The 14,714-nt window shown below is 42.4% G+C and overlaps 1 protein-coding gene across 2 annotated transcripts in view; it reads right to left on the reverse strand.

Moving 5' to 3' along the window:
- Positions 1-14,714, reverse strand: part of SEMA4G (semaphorin 4G) — a 662,424-nt gene that overhangs the window by 66,764 nt on the left and 580,946 nt on the right. For both annotated transcript variants that reach the window (XM_078643647.1, XM_078643648.1), the window contains exons 13-14: positions 8,195-8,349; positions 1,951-2,012 (exon numbers count right to left, since the gene is read on the reverse strand). In XM_078643647.1, coding sequence (XP_078499773.1) covers positions 1,951-2,012; positions 8,195-8,349 — 217 coding nt within the window. The remainder of the gene's footprint in view (positions 1-1,950; positions 2,013-8,194; positions 8,350-14,714) is intronic.

Here is a 14,714-nt window from a genome sequence, read left to right on the forward strand (position 1 = left end):
TATTAAGTTCTTTTTAGAGTTTCTCATTGCTGAAATCAGTGTGTTTTCTGATATTTATATGCAGGGCCAGCCTTAGAGCTAGAGGTGCCTGGTGCGACAATATTTGTTGGTACTCCCCTCCATGACCTCCTTCTCCACATATTTTCTCACTACCACCTTCCAACAGTGCACTGATCTCCCCACAGCCCCTCTCACAAGTGTCAGAGCACTTTATATCACAAAACCGGTATACAGAGGCAATGAATCTTATGTATGTAATCATCTATAGAAATGTTACACAAAACAATGAACGTTACCATTCTGTGATTTTCATGTATGTACACGTTATTTACAGCAGGCATATTAATCCTCTGCGTTACTTTACCATGAGTCAAAACTGCCACTAGACAAAACTTGATTTCTCTTCAACAGGAATATTGATCAACTGCTGGGCATGCAAGGAAACAGCAGGTGCTTTTACATCTATTTCTGAACACAGCGCCTCACCCGAGGTCAGCCAGGTGCTGCTGCTCCGGTGGCATCGCCCTAGAGCCGACCCTGTTTTTATGCTTCCCTCATCTTTATTGCTTGATTTTGCATGCGAGAAAGTGTCACTCATAGTTGCTGAAATGTTACTCAAAATTACACTGAAATTATGAAAATGTCACACACAGCAAACTGAAACCTTGGCAGCTGGTTTGGCTTGGCAGCGTGGTTTGTTTCAAAGCGACCATTTGAATTTACTCAACAATAAACCCATCATTGTCGAGGGTGCTAAATCCCTAGGTGTCATACTTGACAAAAGACTCAACCTAATCTCCCACAATAACTCCATTGCTAAGAACGCACGATACCAGCTGCGCCTTCTGTGGGGGATTTGTCGGTTCTTCCCGGAGAAAGACCTAAAAACCTTAGTCCAATTGCTGGTTTTCTCTAGACTGTATTATTGCAATTCTCTTCTGACTGGCCTACCCAAATCCCACCTCTTCCCCCTCAAATCCATCCTCCATTCAGCAGCTCGCTTTATTTCAGGGTCCAAACGAAAGGACCACATCACTCCTATGCTGTCTTCTCTTCAATGGCTTCCCATCGAGGCAAGATCTATTTACAAAACTGCCTGCATAACCCACAAAGCCTTGCACACTTCCTCCCCTCGTTACCTGGTGAATAAACTGAAACTGTCTGGAGGCTCGAGACCTTCTTGGAATGAGGAAAATTTTCTGCTTGAGCCCCCCTCCTTCAAAAGGGAAAGATCGATGGCTCAATCCTTCTCAGGTAATGTGGTAAGAATCTGGAACTCACTTCCTCCATTGCTCCATGCCACCTCCTCTACCCGGATCTTCAAAGCTGACCTCAAATCTCTTCTCTTCCAAAGATACTTTCAGAACTAATACTTTCACTCTTCTAGTATTTATTTATTTATTTAGTGTTTTTATAGCGCTCCTGTTTATTTTTGTAACGTTCTATTCTGTGACATTTATCTCATGTAACGTAACTGGTTCTATTATACAGCGCTCTGACACCTACGGGTAAAGTCCTCACTATATAAAAATGCATTAAAAAGAGTAAATAAATAAATAAATAAAAATTACCATGTGGGTAAAATCGTGTGCTGTGGATTCAAGACTCGTCTAAGACGTTGAAAGGAGGAGGTGGGGGTGTTGTATAAGCAACCAGTGAGCCGAAGTGGCAGGTAACAATCCCCTGGCACGATTCGCTTTGGCAGTACTCAGTCCCGCGTACACTTTTATTTTATTCTGTCTGCCAATAGATCCCCCCACCTCCCCCAAACAGACTGAAACTATAATGCCAGGAGCTGAGAAGCTACAGATTCTGTTTTCTGCTTTTCTTTGGAAGCACAGATGAAACGTTTAGAAGCAGCAACGATAGAGCCCATACCTCCGCCCCCAGCGCGCCTCTGATACACACCAAGCAAGGGCACGCTGGAGATTTTTAAATACAAACATTTACCTTCAACTGTAGTGTTCAGACATCCTTCCCTGCCGTGCTGCACGTCCTGCGTCATCTGGGCACTGCAAAAGAGAGCAAGAAAGACAACAGGTTTAGGAAAGCTGAAGGTTTAATCTCAGTAAACAAAAAAAAAAACAAAAAAGACGAAAACACACAAAGCAAATGTGTGAAGGCAGATCATCTAGAGAAACAGTGAAAAGTAGCTCCAGAGTTTGAAGAAAACCAAATTGACAGGAAGTAACACAACAACAGACAATTGCCTAATCCCTGTCACAGCAAAAGAGAGACAGAAGAAAAAAGCTTTGTAACTCTGTAGATGGAGCCGAGTTTGTCAGATTTAGTTAGCACTTAACAGTTTTCTGAGATTGAGGACTTTCCCAACTTTGCCTGGAAATGAAGTACACTGCAAAAAAATATTTGTGAGAGAACATTCTCGCCAAAACATTTTGGGGAGAGAATTTTACTACTTGAAGATGTTTTTCAGCAGTACCCCCCCCCCCCCCCTCCCGCAATGTTACTGTTAGTGATTTCTCCTGCTGTTTGTCTTTTTTAACTTTCTAAAGTGCTTTAAGTGGGATGAAAAAGATGAGAGCCTTCAAGAGGGGTGTGGTCTGAAGTGCAAAAGAAGGACAACTTAGGTGAATATAATGTGCATGAATGACATTCATAACTATAGTCAGACTGGAAAAAGAATAATCAAAGTCAGCAGGCGAGAACATATTTATTTAACAGTTTAGCATTATCTTGGGCAATATGCCATAAACACTTGACAAGATACATTTAAAAAGAAGCAGCACCTTAACTGCTGGCCAAGCATACAAAGGGGATTACTTGCTTATTCTACTGGAAAGGAAAAGTGTCTTCGGCCCTAGAAGACCAACAGCAAAGAACAGTACCCTATTGGGCCATCTAATATATTATTCTATTGCCCTGCCAGAGTGCAGCCCTGGCAGGCCCTGGCCCACTTACAGCACAGAACGGTCCACACTTTGAATATGCTGGACATACGCCATGGGAGACTAGCGAGGAGGAGCACAGAGAGCTACAGCAAGAGTTTTCGTTATTTACATAACTACTGAATGTTGCTCTCAAGTCTTCAAGGAGTGGGGAATGTGTTTCATGTTGGAGGACCCTTGAAGCAAAAGCATTTCTTTCTAACTGATCAGATTCACTGAGAGGGCCAAAAGTAGGACCTGACAGGCAAAGTGCAGGCTCTGCTTGGATTTTACTCTTCAGGTGTGCAGAGACGGAACCATGGTCCTATAGCTAAGAAAGGTCATAAAACTGGCACAGCAATCCCCTGATGGCCAAAGTAGGTCACACTGGATGCCAGAAAACATATTCATGTCTTTTGATCCCTTGAGCAAGGCAAACGCAACAGCAGTTTGCACAAGCTGCAGTCTGTGCACCGCTTTCTTTGGATCCCACTAAGCATACTATTGAATAGTTAAGCTTGTTTTTAATAAGGGCCCAAACTTCAGCCCTCTGTCTTCTCACATACTAAAAGGACACGTTTTTTCTAAGCCGGTGCATTTGGAAATAGAGCTCTTTAGAGATGGGAAAAATGCGTGGTGGGTGAGGGCAAGCTGGCTATCAAACCAAACTACAGTATTTTTCACTTTGGCTCACATTATAACCGGGCTCTTAAGAGAGATTTGGGAAATAAATCCGTTTCCACTCAAATCAATATTATGAGATCCACAACATTAGCAGATTCGGTTATAATGCGGGTAGTAGCTCTGGGGGGAAAACTACAAAGTCAAACCTGGTGGAATTTGTGCACACACAAAGTGCCAGAGAGCAGGACTATTAAGGGGGAACCAGTGCAATGGCATGGATTTCTGCTTGTTATTCCTCACACTTTAGAGGACCTATACAGCATTACTTATAACTCCACTATATCCCATCAATACAGATTTCTAGTGCTTAGTTTGTAAAAGAATGAGTGGCGGTTCCCAAAGCTCTGCTCAGAAGCCCGCAGCCAGTCATATTAAATGTCGGCAAGAATGTGTAGTCTTGAATCCATCCCATATCTCTTTAATACACTACCAGACACTCCCTACCCTTGTACCTCACTCTTTCAGGTTCCTGCTTTCTGCCTTTGTGACATTTTTCTATCTCTCTCTTCTGCCTTCTTTTCCTTTGTGTTTTTCTTTATCTTGCTTTCGGAAAAGGGCTGATAAGGAAAAATAGTGGCGGTCTGCACAAATGAGTGCCACTGGCCCCCACCAGCAACCGCTGTACGCGGCAATTTCAAAATTACCACATTACATGACGAGCTCAGCTCGTCATGAGCGTACGGCAGGTTACGCTCATGACGAGCTGAGCTCGTCATCAGCCCCAAAGGGGTTAAGTGAAGTGACATGCTATGAAGAATGAGCGGGTAACACAGAGGAAGCATGAAGCAGAGTTAGATGCGGACTGGAAAATCACAAGAATAGAAAGAAGTGCTAGCAGCATAGTGAGACACCAACCTAACCATCAAGGAACACAATACCAAAATGCAAAGATGGACCAATACCAGCTCTTTCTTCTATAGAAAGTGAAACCATATCTTCCAGCAAACAACTTCAGAACTGCTGCTCTAGTCCTCATACTCCCGCAACTGGATAGTGGTAATGCCTGCTCCATGGCATCCCATACTCCACACTGGCACCACTTACAGGCATATTGCACGCTACAGCATGTCTAATCCAGGAGAAGCCTGAAGAAATATGAATATATCACCCCCATCGGAACTGCAATGGCTCCCCTTGCCTGCCCACAGCTGCATCATTTACAAAGCCATCACAATTAGCACCACACTTATCTTACCAACAAGCTCTCCATCTATGGTGGGTCCCAGCACACCCTCATCCAGGACACCAACACACTGCAGACTAAGAAGTGAAAACAGAGACAACACAAGGCAGCCGGCATTTCTATCTATGCACCCAGGATCAAGACAACATTCGCATATCAAGCAGGATTGCCTCAAAGCTTATTCAATTTAGGAAAGTGTTGAAGACACACTGAAAGAACAAATGACACATGGAGTATAAAAGAAATCAAAAGGGGATGGACACTCTCCAAAGTCCATGTGTATGAAGTACATTGTCAATGATTAAGAGCATGGCAGAGAGCATTCACCACTGAAAGCTTAGCTGCCATATGTTCACATCTTTACTGCAGGTTTTTGGGGATCATAATTCCGAAAAGCAGAGAGAACCTCTATCTTTCGGTCTTTACATATTTAAATATAGAAACAAATGAGAGTGTATGTGCTTATCCTTGCCAATGAGCAGCACTGTGGCATGCACTATCAAATCTGGGCAGGACTAAGGTCACCGAGAGTATGTTGTAATTCCAAATGTTTGTTGGGAAATGCTAGCTCATGCTTCTTAACTTTCTGTTACCTTATCTGTCCTTTTGCCTATACATGTGTCTCGAAGCAGCCTTTGTGATGCATGCAGTACAGTCTAATAACTTAACCTAACAATATAAAATACAGAGTTAATAAAGTTATAAACACAACCCACCTTAGCGTCAGTCCCCATCATTCTTCATGTAAAACTGAATTTATTTGCAATAGTAAGCACAATATACTTACATGCAGAAATCATATTCCACTGTTAGCATACATATAACTTAACAAGATACAGTATGCAGATATATAAGCCAGCATCTAAAATAGTGTTCAGCCATACAGAGCTGAATACATTTAAGCTGACTAAATTAATTTACTTGTTGTAATATTTCATATAGTGCTCATGCCACTTCACAGTGCGTTTTCTTTGAAGTAAGGCTGTAGAGTACCTAGGCAGTAATAGAGAAGATTATCAAAACATTATCAAAAAGTAATAGAGAAGAGCCTTGAGCATTGTGGGGGACTCCATGAGCTGCACAAAGCTGGTGGCTCTTCAGGCCTTTATTATGTTTAGAGAAATTTTGCTGCAAGGAAAAGCTGTAGTGGTGGGAAATTTGCAGTAGAGTTTCAAAGTTTGAACTCCACGCTTGGTGAGGTCTTGCATCAAAGTGCTGATGATTCGGTGCGTTTGTGGCAGTTTGTTTAGGTTGGATGGCCTAAAGGCATAGGGATGGCTGGCAGGGGAGTAGCAACCCGAAAAGGCACCGCAAGACAAAGCAATGTACTACCTTGTGCAGTAGGGAGATGACTGACATATGAGGCTTCTTTGCTGAGGAGCCAATACAGAACCAGGTGATTAAAAATGCCATGACTACTCATGGGCAATCCTTTTCATTCCAAGTCCATGTATTCCTTGCCACCGTCTTAAATGTGTGCCCTCCTCTATGAGACAGACAATTGTCCCCAACCTAAGCTAGAAAGAGTTTAGAATTATGCTCATTTGTCAATGTGGGTGTTTCTGGGGGGAGGAGACAGTTACTTGTTGGCTTACGGTTAGGCCACTGGCCTCTCAACATGAAGAATATGTGATGCCATGCTGAGATGTGCACCCAGCAGAGTCCATGAATCTTTAGGACTATCTATATTTCGATGGAGTTTAAATCTAATTTTAAGGGCTACCTTTTCCCCCTGAAGCTGCCTGCTGGCGGCTAAGCGAAGAGTACACTTGGAAACTTTACTAGAACACCTGGCATGGCTCCCTCTTGTGTTGCTTGGCAAGTCTTGTGTCCTCTAATTAAGCAAAGCTCACACCTGGCTCTTTGCATGCTGGACAGTGCCATCATTTGTGTAATGGTTTCCCCTTTTCGAGCATTACTGGATGTGTCATACTCCAGGCAGGTGGCAAACCGTCAAGATCTTTGATGATTTTCCATGAAGAAGTTAGAGACACAAGAAGACTGAATCAATGGGAGAGGGCAGTGAGGAAATGGATGTGACTGCAGAGGTTAAAGCAGCCTGTGGTCTTCACTGTGTATATATCTACATGCTTATCCAACATTTCTTACCAGTATTTTGTGGGTTTTTGCAAACTGGTGAGAGGCCAGATCATGAGGAATGGGATCCCTTGCATGCCTCTGTACTAAGTGTTCAATTATCTAAAAAATCTCTGTGGAAAATACGTGTTTTGGCATCTGTTGAACTGAGATTGATAAAAAAAATGTCATTTGATTTCAGTTTCACATTGAAAGCAATTAAAAATATCAAAATGATATATTTTGTTATATTTAATTCTGCGAAGAGATCGCCTGTATTTGTCAGTGAACGTCTGTATTGTCCAAAGTCACATAGGACCAAAGATCTAAGCCAAATTTGGCTCCTGGCAGATAAAGCAAATGTGATTGCGTGACCACTGTCCGTATAGATATATCAGCAGCGACATAGGCCCTCCCTCTAGGGGCAATACTCCCATGCAAAATAGAAATACTGGCTGCATCAGCATGGAAAATGCAAACAGACTATATCGCCCCGAAAATTTCCTCTGAGGAATTACTGTCCATTTGAAATAAGCAAATGTACACATAGTATCCAAAAATGCATATGTTTCAAAGTAGTCTTTCACAATGGTTTTTTATGTGTTCTTTTCTGCTCATCAGGTTTCAATGTGATTGAAAATGGATACGCATTTCACTGCCTACAAATCAGGATTTCATCAAGGCTAGATGTATGTTAAAGTTGAAAGTGCACAGTGATAATACCACACTGGATCATGAGAAACCCGTGCCGCGTGGCACAGTCAATACGCTGGTACCAGCTCTGCATTAGTTAAAGCGCATTGGCTACATCACAATAATTCATGCTTATACCACCTGTCACTAAGTCATCAGTGACAGTCGATCTCCTGTCTTTACACAGCCATCATTATCAACCCTAACTTCGGCATGAGATGCCACCATGATGAAATGTGGGACAGCTTTTGGCAATTTTGATGGCGCTGTGCTAGAGCAGGTTTGTCATCCTTCCACAATGCTGGGCCATATGCATTTATCCCAGGTCCACTTTAACAGCTGCGTGCAGAGTGGTCGCACTACTGACGTGATGAGTGTCTGAAAACAGATTACGGTGTGTTCTGCACAGAGCCAGGAGTGGCACTGCAGTAGGAGTGCCAACTGGAGGTGTTCTGGCAGGAGGAACAGAGTGTGCTTGCAGATGTGGAAAAAGCTATGCAAATGACCACTTCCAGTTAAAAGAGTCTGGCCGCCAACCACTATTTTCCAAACTACAGGTTGTTCAAGTGAGTCATCGCCACTTGAAGAGGCGTCCAAGTTGGGCTTAGGCTGCTTAGTAGGAAGGATTGAAAAGGCATTCAGTTTAATAACAGGTCAGCCTGCCAGCAGTTACCTGTCCTTTGCTGTGGCGATCTCTTTGCAGACGGCTCCATCCCATCCACAGAAGGGGTCTCTGGCCAAGATGCAGTCGTAGCAGGAAGCGTACCTGCTGCAGGTGGACAGGGGCAGCTGTAGGACGCCACTCGGAGCTCCAACGTACAGACTCCCCTGAAAGATGGTAAAAAGAGGATCAGTCAATGAGCCGCAGCACGTCACACCGTTGCAACCCTCTACTCACCTATCAATCACACTCTTCAACCACCGCCAACATCACACTGGTCAAAACATATATCTTGGGACCAAAACGTATATCTTGGGACCCGGAAAGAGGAATGTGCATTAACACCAGCCTTCCATTTAAAGTAATACCCACAACCTTTACCCAGAAAGCAAGTCTAAATGTTTAACTGCTCTGCCTCGAAATGGTGGCCCACTGGCAGGGCTCAGTTGGCATATTTCTCAGTGAAAGCCTTTCAGGATTCTGGAGGGGTCAGAAGATGGTACTGGAGTAAGAATATGTGTATAGTTGTCTTTTTTTAACCAAGCAACCCTACTTCTGTTTGCATGGCGTATAATTATGGATAGTTTTGATGGCTCCAAGATACTCTTGAAGTGATTTCATAATGTATTTTTAGTCCATATTTCAAAGGTGTGTGGAAGGGGTAGCAGAGTTGTTGATTTTCCCATCATCTTATTAGCCATGAGATACAAATGCTGGCCATGTTAGTAAAATAGTGGCCAGGTGGCAAACCTGATCATAGGTACTTGACTTTTTTCATCATATGATGGTGTACCTTCCTGCTTCCGTCCAACTTAGGTGACAACTACTGGATTAATTATCAAAGACACGGGAGCGCTGTCATCAGTATTTACCCCATGTATGTATCCAGTGAGGTGCAAAATGGATTTCATCAGAGGGAGATTTAGTGTAGCTGCAGCAATAGTGTTCTTTGCATTCTATGTTTAGTTTTTGTATGACATTAATTTTATAAAGCGTCTATGTTCGTTAGCCCACACCCACTCTAAGTGGCAAATCAAGCCTAAGGGATAGCTGTGTAATTCACTTCTCGAAGGCAAACTGAACATATGTATTTTCTAGGTTTGAAGAAGATCAGCTAATGAATGATGTCAACATAGGTGTCAAAACATAACTTAATATCATCAAACAAAAGGACAATCTACAACCCTCATAATTTAAAGAAAAATTGGCTACAGCGATTCAGGTGGTCTTCTTTGGTCTAAACGGCCCCTTTGCAGAACTGATGAAAGAAGGATTTACTTTACAGGAGTTCAGGGGTACTAAAGAATAAGGCCTCGATGCAAATGGATGCATTTCTACTGTGGAACATTCTCCAGACCTGGGCCAGGGATTTTCCCTGTTTTAGTACTTCTTCGCTCTAGAAACAAGGCCATTTAGTCCAGGTTTGGGCATGTATGGTGGTGCCTACAATGACCTTCAGGAGTTCATTCCTGTTGAAATCTAGGTATTGCTTATCACATTTCGTGAAAGGAGGACAGAGATCTGCTTTTGATTATTGTTTGATCTGTTCATATGTCTAAGTAGGATTAATGAGGACCCGAGGACCATGTCAATGTTTTTAAATACAGCCCATTCAACAAGTCAGAAGCCAGTAGAGTTGCTAAAGGTCAGGATAGGACACATGAATGAATTAGCATAGTCTCAGAAATTAGCCACCAATTTATTGTATCCTATGAGTGACTTCGATTGAACAGGGTCTGCTGTACATTTTAAGAGCTGGAACCATTTTCAAAAGGGAAGTGCTGAATATAGAAGCATGGTCATGAACTGCAAAATGTAATGCAGAAATCACACCGTGGGACTCTGTAAAGTGGGGTGTGGGGGTTTCTTCTAGAACTCCCAGATTCCCTCCTTCCATATCCTTTGTCTTTCCCACTGAGAACTGAAAGTCTTGGCAGAAAGACCCAAGATTTGTTATTAAGAAGAAGCTTGCGGCATGTGTTGCCTCTTTTGCCTTCTAGAAACTGTATGTGGAATGAGGGCAATGTGGCACCAAGACCGGACCAATCTGTGATGGCAATAACAGAGTAGGCTGTCAGTCCTAAGCATGTCGTGTGTAATTCAGTGATCCCCACGCACATAAGCCTCCACCCCAACCAATATCAAGACATGAGTCGATTAATCCAAGAACTGGGAACCAAAATTGCCCCTGACTTTCCAAATGACCACACATAGTAGATCATTAAAACAATGCTCCTTTAATCGGAAAGGATTACGAGAAGTTGAATCAACACAGATCGAGGCAACACTGAAGTGAAGTTATCACAGGGCTATGGCTTCAATATAATCTCATGACATTGTGGTTGGTGTGGTCCTTCACGATTAAGCAGATCAATGTTGAATGAAGTAACCTGCTTTGATTTAAACAATCCAGTTCAAACTTCACCAGGTTATTAATCTCCTGACAACATGATATTTCACTTTTGTTAAAGCTTTGCAGATGAATGGGCACTGGGGTTTTACTATTTGAAATGTTCTGCAGCATTCAGTCAGCACCAACTAACAAGCTAAGCTGCACCAACTTCGATGAATATTGTGGGAATAGACCCCAAGCTTTCCTATCTACTGTCATGTCTTTGACCCTACATGTACTCCTGGATTTCTCTGCCCTCTACCTATACTACAGGGTTTTGGTGCTTCCTTTGCACATAATTTCCCCGGACTCACCCTGCACTCATGAATGTTCAGGATTCTCCCTGCATTCCAGCATTTCACACCCTCTCCGTGCATTCCAACATTTCTGCTCCAATACCCGCACGCCATCATTCAAAGAAACAACTTGCACTCCAGCATATTCTTGCTTGTCTCTGTATACCACTTTTCCCCTAACTGATCATCCATTTTTATGATTCAACCTTCACTCCTTGAATTTTCTGACTCATACCACTGCATCACCACACATTAGTCTATTTCAGCTGTCAACAGAAGCAGTCATCTTTCTACTTTGTCACATCTGGGGGCCACAAAACATCAAGTGTTCTGTGGTGTTTCTCTGGTTGCTGTCCCAAAGAGGAGTGCCTTCGCCCCTGCCTTACTGTACCTTATTTGCCCACTTTCACTCTATCATTCCTATAACCAGTGCTTAATTTGTAAAACAAAATAAATTAAAATACGCTCAGTGACCTAAAGTTTTTCTTAGAAGCCAGCAGCCAGTGTTGAAGAATGCCAAGGTTTCTGATTACCGAGGCTGCCTAGTCTTGATTCCACCTTATGTCTCATTCTTCTAGCACCCTACACTCCCTGTCTCTGCATCCCGCTCTTGCAGGTTTTGTATTAACCCCTCTTTCTACTTTCCTCCTTCCTTCTGCCATTTCTGATTTTTACTTCTATGTTTTGGGTTAAAGTTAGAGATAATAAAACAAGTCATGGTCTCCATAAATTGGTGTGGCCCCCTCGACCCTCTTTCTACAACCACCAGCACAGATCATGCACACCCGGTGATTCTTCCCACATCTCCTGCGTGGAAAGGGCCTTTCTACGGATTGTACCTATGTCTGTCTTTCTCACATGGACTGTACAACACTGCAATGCAATGTTTTGAAGACATGGAGCCTCTGTGTAGGTTCAATATCCTCTGGGTGAACTCAACTAACCCTTGCCTTGTGTTCCTATTTATTCAACAAGCCATTTCGACCATACTGGTATCAGCTCAGTGCTGATGAACTTGTTTAGGAGTTCACAATTACTCCACTCAGTGTCTCTCTTATAATCTGTGGCCCCACATTTAGTTTGTACTGCAATGCATGATTCCTGGTCTACAGAAACACCAACCATAAAATAATGTCCACATTATGATATCTTATAATAATCTATTTATTTGATACTTCTCAAATAGTTTTGAAGCACGACTGAAAAAAATGTAAAACTAGTGTGTGTTAACTCATATTTTCAAGAAATACATTCTCCAGTCTCTGTACATGCTGTTTTTCAAACGGTACACACCAGCCCTTCATCAGAGATTCATGGAAGTGAAAGTAGTAAACGTAATCCTACTGACGTCCCTAGCTTAGTAAGATCCCATATTCAAATAAACGTTACTCTACCGAGAAACTACTTAAGGAATATAAGAACATTCTATATTTTTGGATATAATAGGAAGCACCTTATTTTTCTGGCTATGAGATGGACTTTATGCACCAATTACATGGTTAGCGTTTTGGAAGTTCTTATTCAGGAGTTTCCTGGACTAGTATTTCTGAAGCCTTAACACCTTGACCGCAGCTGTGCTGGTGATTTATTGAGTGGGTGGGGTTCGGACGGCCCCCGGCTGTCCTCCGAACACGCCTACTGTGACCTCGGATGGCCGGGGGCCGTCCGACACATGGAAGGGGTTGAAAGGCTACATAGTCCTTTAAACTACAAACAGCCTGCCGTTGAATCCATTCCATGATAGCGACAGCAGAGGATGAGGCTGGAACAAGGCATAACTGCAACGCGCCGCATGGTGGTTAAGGAGGGGCCCATTCTCTAGTTTAATCCATAATCTGATTCCAATATTTCATAGACGCAGTTTTATCGGTCACACGTGGTAGTGTTTGCGAAATGGACATCATCCCCTGTTATTTTTCACAGCATAAGCACTTAAAAAGACCATCTTTGGTGCTTCTGTTGCCTTCCTACCATGGATATAATAGGCATTATGCAAAAGCGATTGTCTCAAAGAAATTGGCACCATTTCAGACTGTTAGTCTGAGACCAGTGCTACTAGGACATCAGTTGCTCTGCTGACCAATATTTCAAAAACTGGACTAAGACTGTGTCCAGTTTCTGTGACCAACAAGACTATGTCCAGAAATAGAGAGAAACACAAGAAAGATCTCTACAACTAATATTTGATGATGCGCACCATCTGACCACATATCACACAGTGGCTATCATGGCTCACAAAACACCAGGACACCCCTTAACCCCGGTGGCACCAACAATTCACTGTCATTAGCACCTGTACCCATAAGGAATATCTAAAATAGGTATCCATATAACCTGGTGGGAATCACATATTATAAATTCAAGCAGTCACTTAAACTGACAACAGACTGCCATGGTTACAGGGTTGCACCCAGTACTGTAAAGTCCCTGATTTTTGCATTTCGCAAAGTTTTCAAAGATTCACGGTTTTCGTCTGTCTGAGTAAACATTTTTCTCTATTGAGAGATAAGTTTCGCTGCATAATAAGACATTTACACTACTGAATATGGGTCAAGCTTTATATTAATTATTGATTGTTTTCCTACACTTTTCCCTTGTGCAAATTATTTCTTTTCTTTGCAAGCTTAGCTTTTGCCAAGTTTTTAGGGACAGTGACATTGCATGGGAAATTAATAAAACTTATTTTCTCTTAAATCTTATGTAAAATAGTGTTGTTGATGCTAAATAAGAACATGAGACATAAGTTGTACCTTGTAACCTAAATGAAGCTGTAAAGATTTCCATAGACCTTCCTGAGCGTTGTAAAAGAATCCCCAACTCTTTGCAACTTCACCCACTATGCTATTTTACAAGTTACTGGTAAATCACAGGAACATTGAGGTTTCATGGTTAAGATAACCCGACCTACACAGACACTGCCGATAAGACTAATTAGTGAACACAAAAGTTCCTCATAATTTTCTGAAGTGGTTCAGACACGGTTCTAAATAAAGAGTAAAAGAGGAGAATTCCAGTTTCTGGCGGCAGCAACTGAAAAGGCCCGTTCTCCAAACGTAAATGATTTTCCTCTAGGAATAGTTGCTATTTAACAAACCAGAGTAGCTTTCATGGGCTCTGTCTCAAGCATGAGCTCTTGCAGCGCTGGGACGCCTCAGGGTAGCCACCGCGCTTTACAAATTGTCTTTTCATGTCATACCATTCATTTCATATTGGTCATCGGAACCTTTAGTTGTAGATGGGTCTGTGTCAGCTGGACTTATAAACTACAAAAAAACGTTTTGCTAAACTGGTCTAGCCTGTGTCGGACAGGCAGCCAATGCAACTGTTCAAGGTAAGGAGAAAGGTGGTGATGTCTAGGTAGAGCACAGATCAAACAAGCAGCAGTATTTTGAAACAGTTGTGATAAATTGTGAAAGTGAATTCATGATAGAAATAGAGAATATTTTTTCAATCGACTGGAGAATGTTGCGAAGTATTTTAGCTGGAAAATGCACTGACTTGTTACTGTAGCAACTTGAGGACTAAGAGACAGGCTAGAAACTAGATATATGCCTAGACCTGGTACAATGAGGGAATGAGTGGTACAAGGACCCATTCAAGGTGCGCAAAGACTGATGCTCCAAATGGAATGCTTCACAAGGAACAGTCAAGTTGCATTTTTGATGGGTTGAGCTTTGGAATATTTTCAGACATCCGCCAGAATACCAAATGTAGTATGTGTGACATAGCTGGGGTAGAACGTGAGGTCTTAGCAACACTACAGCAACACAAAAAGATGATTGGCGGATTGCTGAACATTGTCAAACATTCACCCCCCCCCCCCCCGCCGCCCAGTCACAGATCT

This window comes from Lissotriton helveticus, chromosome 5_1 (assembly GCF_964261635.1).
Source record: "Lissotriton helveticus chromosome 5_1, aLisHel1.1, whole genome shotgun sequence".
Lineage (NCBI taxonomy): Eukaryota > Metazoa > Chordata > Amphibia > Caudata > Salamandridae > Lissotriton > Lissotriton helveticus.